This window comes from Eucalyptus grandis, chromosome 2 (genome assembly GCF_016545825.1).
Source record: "Eucalyptus grandis isolate ANBG69807.140 chromosome 2, ASM1654582v1, whole genome shotgun sequence".
NCBI classification, from domain to species: Eukaryota; Viridiplantae; Streptophyta; class Magnoliopsida; order Myrtales; family Myrtaceae; genus Eucalyptus; species Eucalyptus grandis.
The window spans coordinates 37,820,140-37,837,703 of NC_052613.1; the positions used below are offsets into that span (position 1 = coordinate 37,820,140).

The 17,564-nt window shown below is 39.9% G+C and overlaps 2 protein-coding genes across 3 annotated transcripts; both read right to left on the minus strand.

The window, feature by feature from the left end:
• Nucleotides 1-513: 513 nt before the first annotated feature.
• Nucleotides 514-3,733, minus strand: LOC104432602 (probable inactive serine/threonine-protein kinase fnkC). The gene is given in 8 exon segments (XM_039306414.1): nt 514-817; nt 905-1,005; nt 1,007-1,069; nt 2,106-2,341; nt 2,343-2,388; nt 2,555-2,725; nt 2,832-2,961; nt 3,081-3,733. Coding segments are annotated over 7 exon segments (891 nt in total). The 5' UTR covers nt 2,951-2,961; nt 3,081-3,733; the 3' UTR covers nt 514-662.
• A 1,216-nt stretch (nt 3,734-4,949) lies between these two features.
• Nucleotides 4,950-16,840, minus strand: LOC104432607 (protein GFS12). 2 transcript variants are annotated; one of them, XM_010045077.3, is made up of 16 exons: nt 16,453-16,840; nt 16,195-16,298; nt 13,586-15,724; nt 13,029-13,356; nt 12,726-12,947; nt 12,498-12,570; nt 12,203-12,408; nt 12,056-12,118; nt 10,885-11,096; nt 10,634-10,745; nt 9,994-10,515; nt 8,661-8,968; nt 8,322-8,565; nt 8,173-8,246; nt 7,777-7,912; nt 4,950-5,169 (listed from the first exon to the last, which is right to left on the minus strand). In XM_010045077.3, the coding sequence occupies exons 1-16, from the start codon at nt 16,576-16,578 to the stop codon at nt 5,020-5,022; spliced, it is 5,019 nt and encodes a 1,672-aa protein (XP_010043379.2). In that variant the 5' UTR covers nt 16,579-16,840; the 3' UTR covers nt 4,950-5,019. The 2 variants fall into 2 exon arrangements, with proteins under 2 accessions (XP_010043379.2, XP_039161904.1); XM_039305970.1 differs by lacking the exons at nt 16,195-16,298; nt 16,453-16,840 and having other exon boundaries at nt 13,586-15,433; nt 15,522-15,662.
• Between the last annotated feature and the right edge of the window lie 724 nt (nt 16,841-17,564).

Consider the following 17,564-nt stretch of genomic DNA (forward strand, 5'->3'; position numbering starts at 1 on the left):
GAACCCATGTCGTATTTGCTTATACCGATTTGGTTGGGGTGGTAAAACCTCATCGGGTGCAGGGAGGGCCCCTACTCCGGGTACTGGGTAAGTCTAAACAGACAACGCGGGAAGGAGTGCAATTCTAAACAGGAATTGAATGCCCTTTAACATTCAAATAAGCACCTAAAAGATCATAGGTTTCACCGTGCCCAGGTAAAACAACACAATTTGCACGCGCGCTTGAGAATTTGTACAAAAACCGGGCTCTAAGAGATGATTCGCGTGAAGATTATGTCTCTAGAAACGATATGCTGGTGCACAAAATCTTAATCTTATCGGAGCAAAATAGTAACTTTGGGGAGAAAAAGCGATTTGACAAATACCAAGTTTATCATTTTAGCAAAATTGATTTATGTAGTCGTACTTAAACAGAATCATGACAAAAGTACAACGACCTGTCAAAGTGATCAGCGGGTCGGGCTGATGGTTAAGATATCGCGAAAAAGGAAACTGTGTGCTTTGATGCATATCTTTTGGATCAATTTTCAATTTTAGTATTGTCTTGTTAAGTCATGTACATCAAGCAAACTGGAAACAGTCTGTATCATTTCAGTGCTGGTATGCAAATATTCACAACAATACTACTGATTGACAGTGTGATCTTTAACAGAATGGCGACTTCACAGAGCGTTCACCACGCCCAGGACCGTGACCTCTGCGTCGACCAGGCAAATGTCCTTCACCAAAGTGCCCATGTTGGGATAATAGAAGGTGGCATGCGAAAGGAATCTCGCCCAACCGGACTCCTCGCTCGAGGTGCTGAACCAGTGATTAGCTGCATAGAGAGAGAGAGAGAGAGTTTCCAATGTCAAAGACAAGAATTCAATCGCTCGTAAGTTCATTTCTTGCAAGAAGTAATCACCTTTTCCAGAGAAATGCCTTCCTTGAAGCTGATCCAGGATGCGCAGCGAGAAGTCTGCAAATACTTTAGTGCCAGGAGGAAGGGTGTCCGAGTCGGCTAACTAAATAAAGAGAGACAAAAGCTCCGAGTCCGCTGCCCTTTCCGCCTGGATAGAGCCGTATCTTCCTGAATGAATGACATACGCATTGTCTGATGAATCAATGTATTCTTGTTCGCAAGACTCGACTACATTGATCGAAGAATAAAGTGGTTCGCTCACTTAGGCCTTATTTGTTTAATTGTGTTTATGTTCCTTGGAACACAAATTTTTGTTCTTTTGTTCTGAGGAACAAAAAAAACATAAACACGTTTATTTGGAACAAAAAATTTTTTTTTTGTTTTCAAGAAATATATTTGAAATAGAAACAAAAGTATAAAAACTTGTTTCTTATTTCCTAGGAACACTTCAGAGAAACACTTCTTCTTTTTTTCTTCTTTTTCTTCTTCTTTTTTCTTCTTCTTTTTTCTTTGGCCGGCGACCTTGCCGGAGCGCCGCCGGCCCCCGGCAAGGCTCAGTTCTCACCTTGGCTATCCGGCGAGACCGCTGGCCCTCATCGGCCAATCATCGCTAGCCATGGCCAAGGCCGGCGACTAGCCAAAAGGAAGAAATAAAAAAAAAAAATATATTAAAAAATTAAAAAGAAAAAAAAAAATTATAGTTTATCAAACATGTTTATATTCATTTTATGTAGTTACCAAATGTGTTCTTCTGTTCAAAAATTGTTTCCCTGAACAAAAATAGTTTTTCTATTTCTGTTCTTGAGAACAATCTTTGAATAGAAATGTTACCAAACGCAGCCTCAAATGTCCATTCCTATTCACTCCTTGAAGGACAGATGGTACTGAACTTGGTGAGGATTTTTTCAGTGTTGTAGTTCCAAACCTCCGGCAAGAAAGACATGCATCTAAATGTTGGGTTACCAACCTAGGTTTCAGCCTTACACAAATTTTAGCAAAAATGAATGTGCGGTGTTGGTGACCCATCAATCAGAAGACAAATTGCAGAAACTTCCTCAATAATCATGACCCAAAATATTTTTGTCAAGATAGTTCATTGTTCTCCATGATCAGTGTAGGAGCATATCATGAGGCAAATGAGCAGAGGAGATTTAACATCCATCGTTTAGTGCGTGCCTATATCAGGAAAGTTGAGAGCGATTACCATTTCTGATTTCCGGCTATGAATACTTTCGACTCGGAGAATTCCTTGTCCAATTTCGAGAAGTTGTCGACCTTCCAGGTGTGCTTCTGACTGATCGCATCATTTACCATCAACAGATTCTCTCCTTTGCCAGTGCTCTTTTCCTTCATCACGAAAACCTCCGCCCCAAACACACAAGTATCATCCACGAGATATCCGTTCTGCGCATCACTAAACGTCTTCATGGAACTGAATTTGGTCGAAGCCATGTTCAAGCTTCATCCTGTGAAAGCGCCATTCCGTTTTCATGGCATCTGATGAGAAAAAAAAAAAACAAGAAATCAAATCCATCAACGGACACTTGCTGATTAACTAACTTGCTAACCGAAGAGCTAACTTTTTTCTTTACAATCTTATCAAACATATAAATGACAAGGAAACAACGAGATAATTTGTGGTTTGAAGCTGTACCTTGGATTATCGAGTAACTGTCTTTGTTCTGGTCAAGCAGAAAGAATCTAACTAACGCATGAACTTCCCAACCTGAGGGGAGCGAGCTTGTTTCTGCCATCGACAGGTAAAGAGAAACGTGCTCTTTTACGTTCTTGCTCTTGTTCCCATTTGGGTGAAGAACCAGCTTCCTGTGGAAAGAAGAAAGAGACAGAAAGTGAAGAAGAATCGCTGTGCAATGAACCCATAGAGATTGGTAAATAAGTTACGTGGATGGGGAAAGTGAGGAATTATTACCATTTGTAGCCTCCAGCTTGGAAGACCCCGGACTCATACTTGTCCACAGAGTTCTTCGAAAGCAATGAGTATGATTGTATCTTGACCACGTAGTGGGCTGGTGGAGCATCTGACATCATTTTCTCTGCTCCTTCAAATGACACCGCGAGCAAAGGATTGATGATGGTGAAGCCCATGTTTAATGTTCTTGTTTACAAATTACAAGAGAGAGAGAGAGAGAGAGAGAGAGAGAGAGAGAGAGTCACGTACCTTGTATATCATCTAATGCAGGATCAGCGATTTGAAGAGCAATTGAAGAGCAAAAAGATTAATGGAAGGATTCGTGAAATTTGCTGGCTTATATACTATATTTCATAAGCATTTCGTTGCTAGCCATGTTGAAGTCGCCTTCGAGGACTGTCATGCTTTGCTTGAAGATAGTTTCTTTTCGCTCTGGAGATAGGATCCAAACCTTGCCCTGATTCCTCTGCTTGTCAGTCATGGCATCATCGTGCAAAGAAATAAGATATTCGGTACGCGCAATTGCACGTCAAAAGGACAAGCACACCAAAAGTACCGGTCTTGTCTCGAAGCACAATCGAGTAAAGAAGCTTCAGATAATATACGATCAAGTTTTCGAATTTGTGAATATCGTGCAGTCGAAAGAGAGACAACCTCCAGAAACCAAGATGTGATTTGAGCGCGTCCCATGGCAAGATTTGGTAATGGGACCTCGATTTAGTAGCGATTTAGAAGCCCATCGTGGATCGGCCGCTATAGTCCAGTTATCTTAGCATCCGTATAGGTTAGGGGAAAGAGTTGGTGCAAACGTGATTGCAGGATACGCGATTGCCCCTCCAGCTCTCCACAACTACTCTCTCTCTAATCCAGAGAGAAAATCCCAACTTCCAAATTAGGATTTTTCGACGGTGGTACTTTGGCCGTGGATGTTGAGGTCCCCACGTGTTCAAGTGTCAAGCAAGAGAAGTCTCGCATAAGAAATGCAGTTTGAGATAGGACAATTAATATATCTTAATTTACTCATAACTTATTAATATAAGCTTTTGAATGAAAGTAAATCCAACTGAATATGTTCTTGAACTCAAACCTGGACTTTCTTATGAGGATCTCTCCCGCTGAAGGCATCGGGTTTCTATTATTCGTCTTAATCATAGAAGTACAATGTTTTTGGCTATGTGATTGAGAGAGAGTCCTCGTCAAAGGATCGTGTCGTTAGAGACTCAAAGTTTGTGGCAACTCAATCAAGATTGAGAGACATGGTGAAAATTGCAAATCTTGCGTCTTCGCAGTCCCGTGCTTATCGCATATGGATCACTTTACTATACACTTCGACATCCCTCTGTTTTTACACGTAATTCTGCAATACTAGTTTCTCCATGAAAGTTGCTTCCCGACATGTTTGGGTGCCTTGCTCATCCGATTGAGTTTGGAGCTTAAGTCTTGTACAGTGTAGATGCAATATCCTCTAGTAAGTCTGTTGCTTGTCATGCAAATAGGACTTTCCGTCATTGAACTTTGGCCGAGCACATCTTGTGAATAATATTTTCTCAGAAAATGAGCCTAATGGTCTTGAAAAGGGATTTTCACAAGTATCAGTCTGAATTTTCTCAATTTCTATAGAGGGAAGAGATATTTAAGGTTCCGGATATAACACTGAAATTTTAACATGAAGTAGAAGGAGAATACCATCTTCATCTCACCTACTCTCGAATACATATGTTTAGTTTCGAAAAATTCGAATAGACGATATTGATTGACAAAGGTATCAGACAGAATCAAATCAACTATGGATCGATCACACTGTTTACGAGAATTGGTGGCTAAGTGGTACTCGCAGTGGCCCATTTTCGTTCAAACTGTGCATGAAAACTGCATGAATAATATTTTCCTCGCAAGGTTTAAAAAAACTACGAGTACCTAGGACATGAATATGAAGATTGGACATATTAGCTCGAGGCATCTAATGATAGAAGCCGATCGAGTCGAGCGATTTCACTTATTCATGTGATATACCAAAGAGTCGGTGGAAGATGTTACGAGGCCTTGGCCATTTCCTTGCGCCTCCTAAACGGTGTCATTTCTCAGATAACTTATTGCCTAAGGAAGGAGTGAAGAAGGTAAACGAAAAATGGAGGAGAGGATCATTCGAAAGAACTTGCATTTGAATTTACAAAAGAGACATGAAAACTTAACAACATATTCGCAGATAGCCATCTTCTGTTCCAACAAGAAACAAACGGGAGAAAGGAAGAATACTTATACTGGACAATGCTGACACATTTTTTGTCCCCTGATCTCTGATGCGGAGTTTCTGAGGTATAACACGGTGCACCCCATCCTGCAGCGGGCACACATGAATTGTCAACACGTAAATCAAGCCACAAGAAGAAAATGAATCATGCGCCCTTCAAAGACAAATCACTTAAATCAAAATTACGTTCCCCTGTCGATCATGTATTGACTGTTAAAATTGAAAACATTCTTCCTTCACATAATCGCAAACTGTGATGTATCAAAAACTGCAAGCAGGCTTTTAACGCCATTTTCTTCATCAATGATGATATTTATATGAAAACATAGGAATTGAAAAACTTGAGGGCATACTACCATTCTCTAGTAGCAGAACCCATTATGGGAAAACAACTTTATACACGTGTAGAAAAGTCAATCAATCTATCAAAAACTCCTAGCTGTTTGAATACCAAATTAGTTATTCCCTTCTCATTTTACTTTATCTTCATGTCATTTCCACCTTTCCGTTTTATACCAAACATACTCTAAATTGTGAGCAAGAAACATTCTCTAAATAATGTTTAGAAACCAGGTCAGTTTCTGAGAGCCACTTTACTCTCTTTTCAATGGAGGAAAACAAGGAAAAAGGTGGATGACAAGTGACAGGTTCGTAGAAGTATTGAGCAAGATGTTGATTAAAGCTACTGATAAAGGTTTTATTAGTGGTTTCGATGTCGGCAATGCCTGTAAAGAAGTTCCTTGGAGAACGACAATCAACAAATTCAGCACCTAAAAGGCATACTGTACTACTATGATTTGAAGCAGTTTCGGGACTGAAAGTGAACTTGTATAAAGGTGAGTTAACTACTCTGGGCAAGAATGTATACGTGCAAAAATCTCCAGTATTCTTGGTTGTAAGGTCGCCGTATTACCAATAAAGTATGTGGTATTGCCATTAGGATCCACTGGGAGTCAGGCTTTGGAAGCATATAAGGCAAGGTTGGATGCTTCCAACAGCAGAACTTATGGTAGAGTGGGAATGGTAGGAATACTATGTTGTGGGATGACATCTGTTGTGGAGACACTGCTTTCAAAGATTTATTTCCGGGTATGTTTGCTCTAGCAAGAAAAAAGAGAGCTGGGGTGGCTGATTGTTGAAAAGACTGATGGGTTGAGACTGACTTTTTATGTAGCGCTCAAGATTGGGAGCTCGAACCTTTCTCAAAATTTCTGAGCAGTTGTATCAAGCAATGTCAGATTTGGGAGATGGCGATAGACTACAGTGAAATTGTTGCACCTCTGGAACTTTTTCTATTAGATCCTATTATTCAGATCTCATCTCTACTCAGATGCCACTATAACAGAGGACACTTTCTGTGAAGTCTATCTGGAAAGTCAATGTTCCATTCCTTTGAAGGTTCCTTTCACTTGGAAGCAGCTAGGGGACACACTGTTACTAAGGATAACCCTCAGAAGCGAGGAAAAAATTGGTTAATAGATTACACTTTTTGCAAGAGTGAAAAGGAGAGGGCAAATCACTTACTTTTACATTGTAGTTGGACAAAAAAGATTTGGACTACAATGTTTGCAATTTCAGCAGTATATTGGGTGATTTCAAGCATTGTGCGACATGAACTTTGGGCTTGGATAGAGACTCTGTTCATGTGTTGGAAAGAAGCAGATTCCTAAGATGATTCTCTGCTTGTTTTTTGGGCTAAATTGGAGAGAGATAAATGAGGAGTCAAATCCTCTTAAGAATATTCTTTAGGAACAATTAATCTAGTTTGTTAAAAATGTTAGAAAGAGTCTTTCGTGCATAATTTTGTATATTGGTTGCTTCTATCGGAAGAGATTTTGAATAGGGGCTTCCCACGGTAACACAATGAAATCTTATTCATCATTCAAAACGAAAATTAATTTTAACTTACATTTGAGTGTTGGATCCAAAATAAAAACTAAATCAAATTACAATTATTAATTTATGGAAACTTCAATTATAAACTTCACTGATTAATTGCATATAATATGCACAAAATGTTATAGTCAAACGGTGCATTAAAAGAATAAAAACATTGAGCTAAAATAATTAACTAATAAAGCTTATAATAACCTAATACATAAGTTAAGAATGATACATATAAAGAATTATGGTTGATATTTTATAAAAGTAATTTTGGTTAGATAATTAAATTAATTTATTAAATTAAAAGATCTAAAACCGTAGTCTAAATTTAACAGAGAAAATTAACACTTGTAATTAATATGGTTCTTATTTGTTAAAAGTGATTTTAGAAATGACATTTGCTAACTTTGTTATGATTACTGTGCTATAAAAAAATTATAATTACAGCAAATGCCATTACATTTAAACTCATAACAATATTATGGGAATGCTCAATCCATTCGAGTCCCACAGTATTTGTCTTGCCAATAAACAAGTTAATCCCCACTCCATTACAATCTCACAACTTACCAAACAAAGATTTCATTCCCATTTAATTTCATCTTCTCAATTCATTCTACTTTGTCATACTAAACGTAACATGACAATTGTTGAGAATGAAACCTTAATCTAATATACTGCTTATTGTAAAAAATTTATTGGCCAAGTGCCCACATGACACGGCAAGGAAGAATCCACATCTAATATTATTATTGTGGGCATGAACTCTTGGCAGGAAGAATATTCATTGAAATAAACTCTTTTACATACCTCATCACCGGACTTAGACAAAGATGAAAGCCCAATCTTGTTTCTCGAGATCGATATGACATCTTGACCCCACAGCGCAAAACCAGACACCCCATCTGTATGGCCTCTATACACAGCAAGCTGGCTCGAGGAATTCCTACAAATTAAGCTTTTACATAAATGAGAGAAACAGCTTGAACATGCATAGATTTTTTGCACAATAAATTGCAATGTAGTAAGTAGCTGAGAGAGCACATGTGACTAAGAAAGGTATCAAATAAAGAGAGAGGGGTTCATTAAACCATTGGCGCACTCTTTCAAAAAAAAAAGACAGTTAACAAAAGCCAAATAATTAAACACGAAGCAACTAAGCGATGTACACATAAAAGAAGAAAAAAGAAACAAAAAAGGTCATACTTTCTCATATCCCAAACTCGCAAGGTCTTGTCAAGAGAGCTAGAAACAATCAAATTGGCCTCCAGTGCAGCAATCTGCGTGTAACATTGCAATTAGCAACTGGTAGTCTGGTACAGACCAAAAGAAATTTCTCTAGGAACCTGAAGTACCTTTGTTATATATCCATCATGAGCTCGCCAAGAAGCAACTATATCACCAGTCCTCATGTCAAATAGTCGACAATGACCAGAACTTAACCCAGCCGCAATCCAAGAAGGTGAACCAGATGTGCTCTTTGGAAATCTTCCATCAGATCCGGAGCAGCAAATGGCCGAGACAAGAGAGGGAAAACCAGATTCAACAGATTCACCCTTCCATAGATGAAGTTTTTGACCTTTGGAAACGTCAATAAATCTGTAAAGGAGGGTAGATGTTAAAAAAGTCAATACCCATGAAGACAGGTTTTGATATATGTCATCCTTAATTGCAAACAGACAATTACATATCACCTGAGAGAACCATTTCCCGTTCCAGCTACTAGTTTTTCACTAAATTCTAGATAATGCATGCAAGTGTACAAGCTCCCATCAAATGCACTAGTCAATATCCCACTTGATAGTGTACTGGAGTTCAGCATATTGATCTGGTCATTGCTGACGCCTGATCCAGTTATCATTGGACTAGCAAAGTGTGCAGAATCTGTTGATGCTTCGGCAAAAACAGACGTGACTTTCCCACTTCGGCTACTCCATACATGTATGTTTCCATCACAAGATGCCATCAGTCCACCAGATAAGATGCATATGTCATTTACAACCTGATCAAAAGCACCATGAAAAAATGAGAAGTGTGGAAAATTTCCTTCATTACTGCAAAATAGGAAAATCTTGGAACTTGAAATTCGGACAAGTCTAATGATGATGAGTTCAATATGTCTTATACGTGGAACTTGATACTTTTGAGGCACTCAAGAGTTCAGTAATGTGAGGACTAGTGCATGGAGAAAGGAAATAGAGGGTAAACATATTAACATCAAGTTAGACTCATGTTCTTCTCAACAAGATCAGTCATATCATGGTTATATCAGTTTATCTAGTTCAGATATGTCAATATACAAAGACAAGAAAATGACCACAGTTCCAAAGGAATATTTTTTTTTTTTAAAAAAATGAATCCCAATATTTCTTCAAGCCTACATGTATAGGAATATTATCTACTAAGGCGACAAGAGTCAACATCTCAGTTCTAGATCATGTAAGAAGACACAATTTCTTAGGAAAATCATTGATTTCATTCTTAAAAGTGCTCCCCATGACCAAAAGACCCTTTACAATTTAACCTCCAATGATGCTTAGTATCCTGTAATAGTAAAACAAAATAAGTATGTGATGACTGCTATGCCCAAGAGGAACTCTTCCTGGGCTAGAGATGATGTCAGAACATGTATAATCCTACCACAACTCATTAGGGAGAAGAAATAGACCTGATTTTTGAAAAAGAGGAGAAATTGAGCTAGGATTCATGAAAATACATCTTAGAAGCAAGTATGTTAGATTTAGAACCACCATGCCAACTGAAGAATGAGAACCCCTATCAATTACCTCACTTGAAGCCATAGTCTAACTCTAACCTGTTACAAAATATGACACTTCTTCCTCTCTTTCCTCTCACCCCCACTTCCTAACTTCACATGCAAAAGTACAAAGATTTCTTACTTGCAGATGCACGAGTATATTACATGAGGAGCTAACTGGAGCATCCCTGGCAAAGAAGCTACCAAATTAGGAGGCTAAACAGCATGCATGTGCTAACTGACACCTAAAAGTACTCTGAGAAACATACCTCTTCATGCCCATAGTAGCCCGATACGCAATTCATCCTAGTCAGGTCCCACTTCTGGACAGTTCCTTTAAATCCTGGACCAATTCCTGCAGTATAAACAGTAGACTCATCTTGGCACACAGCTAAAGATCTTAGGGTTCCCTGATGTGCACGAACTGAATGTATTACAGATGCTCTGATTTTCCATGGAATTTCATCCCTTAGACCTCCTATACGTGCAAGAAACTCAGGTCCATCCCAGCTAATGACTGGACTAGGGAACCAGAACCAATGTTCATGGTGTAGAAGGCTTGAGTTTGCTACGTGCCCATCAGGGAGACTCTCGTCAACTCTGCTATACCTTCTTTGGGGCATCGAGTTTTTCACACCTCTGTTACCCTGTGCTTGTGGAACAGACCATCCGACCCCATTAAGCAACATCTTAGCAGGACTGTACTCAGAAGGAGAGCCTTGACTAATAAAAGGCCTCTTTGCAATAGCATTTTCAGAGTTGCTTCGGGCCAACTCTCCTGTACATTCCCACTGTAAGAATGAGAAAATCAGATGTATGAAGTGTATAATAATTCATAAGGGCAATTTCACATCACACGAATTTTGGTGTGGAGTAACTAATCAAATCCAAAAAATAAAGGGAACATGCCTTCCAGTTATGACACCGCAGAAGAAACTGCTCAAGAAGCAACCAAGTGGCACAGCATTGGCGGAGTTTCTCTATTCCAAGAAGAGATGCAAACGAAGGATACAGAAGCAACCTGTTCATGCTATAACTTAGTAAAAGGTAGAGGAGCACTACTTTGTCGACATTACTAAGCGAAGCACACAAAAGGAAGAAATCAGATACCACCATTTACTGAAAAAAAAAAGCATTAATTTGAAAGAGAAGGCACATACACAAGGTCTGCACGACTCCCAATTTGAGCCTGCCCATCAATCTTTGCTCTGGAAGGCTTCAAGCTTCTGCCGACAGAACCACTAACTCTGCTAGCAGTATCCTGAGAGAAGGCAAGTTCATCTAACAGCTCTTTAAGTTGTGGAAGAACATGAACTGCGGTCAAATCAGGTCCAATCTGCTGACATACTGCCAACAAGGTACTAGCAGCAACCTGGTAAGAGAATAGGATAACGCTTCATTGGATAATCTAGAGCAAATATAAGACATGCCAAAAATATTGTACATAATAATCACAAGATTAAGAAATAAAAAATCCAGATAACGACAAGAAACCATAGAACATTTGTGCCAAGAAGATAAAAGCAATGTTGAAGTCTGGAGTGTCAGCATACTGCTCAAGTCACCGGAAGATTGTGGGTAAACTGCTTCCTCTGGTTTAACCATCGGTCGGACCGCTAGACAATCATAGTTAGCTACTGGTTTCACCAGTCTTAACGATAAGCAGAACCACTCTATACTCATATTTACCAAAAAGATTCTTGTGTCAACACATGACCATGATTCATGCTGGCCAGGTGGCTCGAGTGTCTACAGAGTTCACTTAAGATACCCAGGAATCCCCACTTACATTCACACTCTTACATGTTTTATCATTATTTAATGTATTGGGCTGCAGTATCTGCAATAAATATATTCATAGCTACTAGTGATGATAAAGACACCACTTCGTTGAGGGGCAAGATCTTCGACATGGGCTCTTTAAGGTCATTGATTTGAATGCTTTCTTAGGCACCTCCAATGCCGAGCCAAGCCATTTCAACTGCCCATTTAACATAGTACCTGGTTTAGCCAGGTAAAATAATGAAAGCAGCTTAGATACTTATGCTTTACTTGAACTGGATGAATTAGCTGGTTGGGCCAGCTTTGAAAACAGCGAAAGCAGCATAATCAACTATAACAAACATGGGTTCCTTGGAGCAGAAGAGTTTGAGAAGTGAAGAGTCAAAATCTTCACTGGGCAGATGGTTATGCCCACTTAAAACTTCATAAACCACTTTAGAAAATGTATTCTCACATGAGACAAGATACACCAGTAGATTGAAAAGGACATTTCAACAAAGAAAAATAGATAAATGCATGACAGAACACCGAAATTGATACTTGAAGCACCTGAAGTACCGAAGTTTCTATATGGGGCTGCATAAGAATCATAACATGGAGACAATTGCGATCCTGCAGGAAATTGAGCTTTCTGAAGTTAATTCTGAGACATATTCGATTATACTGAGAAAATTATAATTAGCATGTGGTACATACCTGGATCAGCTCTTTCACAACCAGGTCTTTTGGCAAGAATCCAACTAAACCGTGTAAAGTTACCAGACAATCAACTAGAGCTAAACCACTCCAACTCTGCACGGGCTCAGGTTTACTCATGCATGAAATGTTAAGACAGGAATGAATCACCTGTTTAAGCAATGGTAGCATATGTCTCACAATAAACAAGTCCCCAAGAAGTGCACCTGAAACCGATGCCAAAACTATTAGTTAACACAAGGCACTTTTTAGTTCTATAGAAGGCTTCTGTAGAAAAGCCAGAGAACGAAATTACCAATTCTAACAAGGGCATCAATTCCTTCAGGACAAAGTCCTTTCCCAAAGCAGTGAATCAAAGGCAAAACTGTCTGTCAAGGCTCAAATCTTTAGCATGACATACTCAAACAGGCATTACATAGGTTCAACATTCAACCAGATGGACCTATCTATAAATGCCAAAACAGTGATAAACTAAGCAAAACCTTCAAATAATAGAAGGTGGATAACAATGGGAAGTGCTAACCTGGTGAACACTAATTGGTATACCGAGCTCTTCACTAGAGCCAATTAACAGCACAGAAGCAGCAGCAGCAGCAGCAGAACTCTTATGTGGAGTAATGTGCAAGTTTGATATGACCAGTGGATGTAATGTTTCCAGATATACATCTTTACCGACCCGATTCCATATCTCTCTCACAAATGTGTCTTGAAGTATAGATACTTTTAAATGCAAATTACCTGTGGTCTGAAATTATTGTCAAATTAGAAAGGATGGTTCAGAATACATTTGATAGATAAGATGTATAAGATGAAGTTCATATCTAGCCTGAAGAATCTTCTGGATAGAAGGCAAGATTGTTGTCTTTAGTGCCAAAGGCGTTAGATACTTTATAAGTTCTTTGAGTACTATACAGGCCCATTCAGCTTCAATATCTGATGAAGGAGTCACCAAAAGCGGCAAGCAATAGGTAGCACACTTTTGAGCTGCACATGTCCCCATTGCTTTAAAGGCTCCTTGTTTTGCAAAACTTGCAAGGTAACGAAGACGAGATGCATCTGTTGCTAGAAGTTGAAGTGCAGAAATGAACAAGTAGGAAGACTTGACTGTTGCAGGAAAGTATGGAGATTCCAAAAGAGTTTTGGCTGATGGCCTCCTAATTATTACGCCAAAGAAAAGAACGTCAGGTTAAGCACAGAAAAATGCATTGTCAATCACATTTCCCTGCAATTATAAGGAACTATAATGGTTTCTTTGTGCATAAGTGCATATTACATCCATAGACAAGCGAAATTATATATATGTCGCTATTAAGCACACAGAGAAGAAGCACTACCAAATAATTTAAACATAACGAGTTTTAAGAAGGCAAAGCCCAGTGTTACCTGTTCGACTCATTCTGGATGCAAGCTTCCACGATCACTTTGGTGTCAGGAGGAAGTTCTTGAAGCAAGCCTGGCAATCTACCATCATTTAGGTACTCTGCCAGAGATGCTGGATTGAAAAGTGGCCTCCTTAAATGAAGTTCAGCTAAGACACAACCGATGGAAAATATATCTTTTCCCACAGCTGTGGACAGAGTCTTCGACAAATATAATTTTTGCCTCCAGAGCAGTATCTCTTGGTATCCTATGGAACTTTCATCCTCCACTTCAATGTGCTCAAGAAGATTATTCAGATCAATACCATGTGGCACTCCATACTTTTGGCTGATATCTCCTTCATCAGATATGAGTTCTTTAATGCTATCATTGGCCACCCCTTCCATATATGGGACGTTTTTGTTAGAATCCTCATTGAAACAATAGGTCGGATTTAAATGCCTAGCATGTTCGGAAAATGCAAACGCTTCTTCCAGCTCTTGCAGGTTAACAGTTTCAGAAAGAAGACAGTTATCATGCCTTTGAGACTCAGCCGATCCATTGTCTACGTATTGTACCTTCTTGGAAATAGCCCTGCGCATCGGGTGTGGTTGAGTAAAGAGTTGACGACGTCCAGCTGATCTAGGCACTGCAGGGCCTGTTGATGGCAGCATAACATTCTTGGCTGCAACAGCTGCCTCACCAGACATTTTGTACCCGAAAATGATATCTATCCAATTATGGATTTGGCACGACACCCAGTCACTTTCTAATGCATCCCGATGCATTTTAATGAACTCCTCTGGGGAGCTAGCCCAGGATGGTATAGCCAAATCAGCCATACCATTGTGTATAGAATGAAAAATTTGTGAGTCAAAGTAGAATTCTGGGATGCACTCATCAGGAGTCCACTGATAAAGTCTTTGCATGGTCGAGGGATATTCATTGGGTTCATACACTGATCGTACAGCCAACCGTAGTACGCTCAAAGGCAGCCTCCTTGCTTTATAGCTGCAGACAGCCAGTTCAGAAAGGCACTCATCTGACACATGATGAGGGACTTCAGACGTTGAATAGGTGAAATCCAACTGTTCATCCCCTTTTGCTAACCTCCACTTACTCTTGCTTAAATCTCGCCACCCTGCATCAGAATTTTCTTCAGGTTTTGTGCTAAAATCTATTACCCATGGCATTACTGGATAAAATGTATTATCTCCCCACCTTCTCCCAGCCAATCTGTTTAAGATGAGAAGATACTCAAAATTACTTAGCTCCCTCCTCCACCATCGCTGAAATTCATAATGCCAATCAACAGACTGGGACAGCTTCAAGTCTGCATAAAGTCCTTGACAAGCACAGCCATCCTCCTTGCAGCTAATCCCAAACTTGTTATTTGGAAGAGTAGTGCATTCACCATCTGTCAAGCCCAAGCTGGACTGATCGAAAATGGAAATCCAGGACCAGTATGACTTGGTCATCATTATACTCGATGGGCAAATATTGCCATGAGTAATGCCTAATCCATGTATATATGCTAGACCCGATAGAATTTGATAGATTACGAACCTTATATCCCATTCAGACATCAAAGTCTCAGGACTATAGTGAAGAATGTTTTCCAAGGTATATGGGGTTTTAGGGAGCACCAAATTAATATGATCAGAGGATTTAAGCATCCCAAGAACAGGAGCTATATTCGGATGCCTCAAACATCCTGGGAAAACATGTTCGCCATATGAAGGCACCCCAATCAGATTAAGGAAGTTAACACTGTCCCGTCCTGTGGCCTTTCCTTCAATTAAAAGACAGAGCGAGAGTAAAACATGATCTTCCAGTGACCCAGACAAGAAGCTAGAAGCAAGTTCCTGAAATCTGGAGTAGCAACAAGGGGCAATATAAGCTATTGGTGCCAATGCAGTAATTGTCCTATCACAAGAATACTTGTAAGAATGTTTACAACCAGTGCATGTGGATCCCAACGCCCCAGAGCATGTTCTTCCGCTATCCTTCAAAGTAGACACAGGTCCACTTAATGGAGGCTTCTCAACGGCTCCATCATCATTTAGCACAGCATTATCATGTTCTTCGTTTGCTTTGGATGAAGCTGTAAAAACAATCCCGTTGCCGTTCTCTTCTGGAGGATTTTCCTCAGTATACTCATTGCTGCATGATGTATCAAATATCAACAGATGGGAAACTCGATGGCACAAGAAGCTTCAAAAGTAAAAGCTCATCGAGAGAATGATGTGCTTAATCAAAACCCGCCTCTAAATCTCCATAAAACTACACTACTCGACCGTACACCGCATACTCAGAGCACATTTACATGCTCGACAATGACATACGAAACAGTAGTACGTCACATTTACCGAGCAAAACCTCTGAGAAATCAATCATCCTCCACCTACTACACTCCGTGTTAGTTGTGAAATCACGCATGAGAACATCACTGTACTATAAGCAAATCTCCGCGGCTTTCTTGGGAAAAGGAAAAAGCAAAAGTTCGAATGAGACAATTATAACCAAGTATCTACCGTTGATCCCGATTCTGAATTCTGAATACTAGCCTAAAACATACACGAACGAACAAAAGTCACGCACGAGGGGGAAGATACGAGCCTCGATGATCTTACATGTATCTGGCCAAGCAAGCGTGCTGACCAGCCGGCAAGTAGTGCAAAACGAACTGCGGCGCAGCGGAAGCCGAAGAGGAAGCCTCGCCGTCGGAGCTCGACGCCTGCAAAACCGCAACGCCATTCCAAAAACTAATCAACCGAACACCGCACGACCGCTCGAGCTCCCCGCACATCGCGCACGGGAAAAAAAAAGAAAAGAAAAGAAACGGACAAGAGAGAGCCGGAAAAAGAAGAGGCGGAGGGCGGAGGGCGCACCTGAACGACGGCGGAGGATCCGAAGGGGAGGGGCGAATCGGAGAGGCCGTGGGAGAAGACGAGCCGGCCGGAGAAATCGGACTCGATCCGGCGCTCGAGGCAGCCGAAGCAGAAGCCGCTCTCCATCTTCTCGGCCTACCGGACGATGATCCCCGTCGTTCCTTCGACTGCTTCGATGACGATGGTTTCCTCCATTGTCGGCGCTGGAAGAGTATCGGGAGCTCTCTCTTTCTCTTTCAGTTTTCAGGGGAGTTGACGGGATGTTGTTTGCTCGATTGATCGACAGGTGAAAACTACCAGACGTTGCCGGAGGAGAAGCGTCGAAACGCGGCGCGTTTTAGGATTTGGTTTTGCTCGTCCGTCCACGCGAAAGCTCCACATTCGACAGGTGAGGGAGGGGGGGGAAGGGTGGAGAGTTTCTATGAAAGGGAAAACGACCCAAAGTCATTTCTAGACTATAGTTTAATATGCGATATTACTAATGAACTTTCGATTTAGGAAATACGATCCCTAAACTTTAACTTTGCTGTCTCCAAATTTTTAATTTGTCAAATGGAATGCTTGAATTTTTTTCATAAATGTTCAATCTAGTTCCATAGGCTACAATTTTTTCGTCGATTCAAGTCATGGGAAGCTGAAAAGTTGGCTACCAACTTGTACATTTGAATGATCCATGTAGGATATCGATCAAAGGAAAAAAAGAGGTCCATGTAAGATATTCGACTCGAATTAAAATATAATATTGGATATTTTAAAAACTCTTAGGACTCTATCGAATATTTATCAAAAGTTTGAGAATTACATTAAATTGATTAACACGGAAAACATTATACGTTGGGGTAAAGTTTTAAGAATCACATTCAACAAAACAAAATTTCAAGGACAACATCATAGAATCATTTGTGTAATTATCCCCTTCAGAAAATAGGGAATTTTTGCAGTCTTGGATTGAGCACCAAATTGAATTTGAATATGTCAGTTAAAATGATCCTTCCTTTTTATTTATATACTCTTACATAAATTTATCACGTAAATTCGTTACGAATGAAACTTAATTCTTATAGACTTAAGAAATACGTATGCTCTTTAAATAAATAATAAACAACAGGATA

Excerpts from the sequence above, each read along its gene's own strand:
- LOC104432607 (XM_010045077.3), bottom strand. The coding sequence starts at position 16,578 with ATGGAGAGCGGCTTCTGCTTCGGCTGCCTCGAGCGCCGGATCGAGTCC. Across the intron at positions 11,097-12,055 it reads TAGAAACTTCGGTACTTCAG|GTTGCTGCTAGTACCTTGTT; the intron begins GTGCTTCAAGTA and ends TTCTCTTACCAG. Across the intron at positions 8,247-8,321 it reads ATGATGGATATATAACAAAG|ATTGCTGCACTGGAGGCCAA; the intron begins GTACTTCAGGTT and ends TGTTACACGCAG.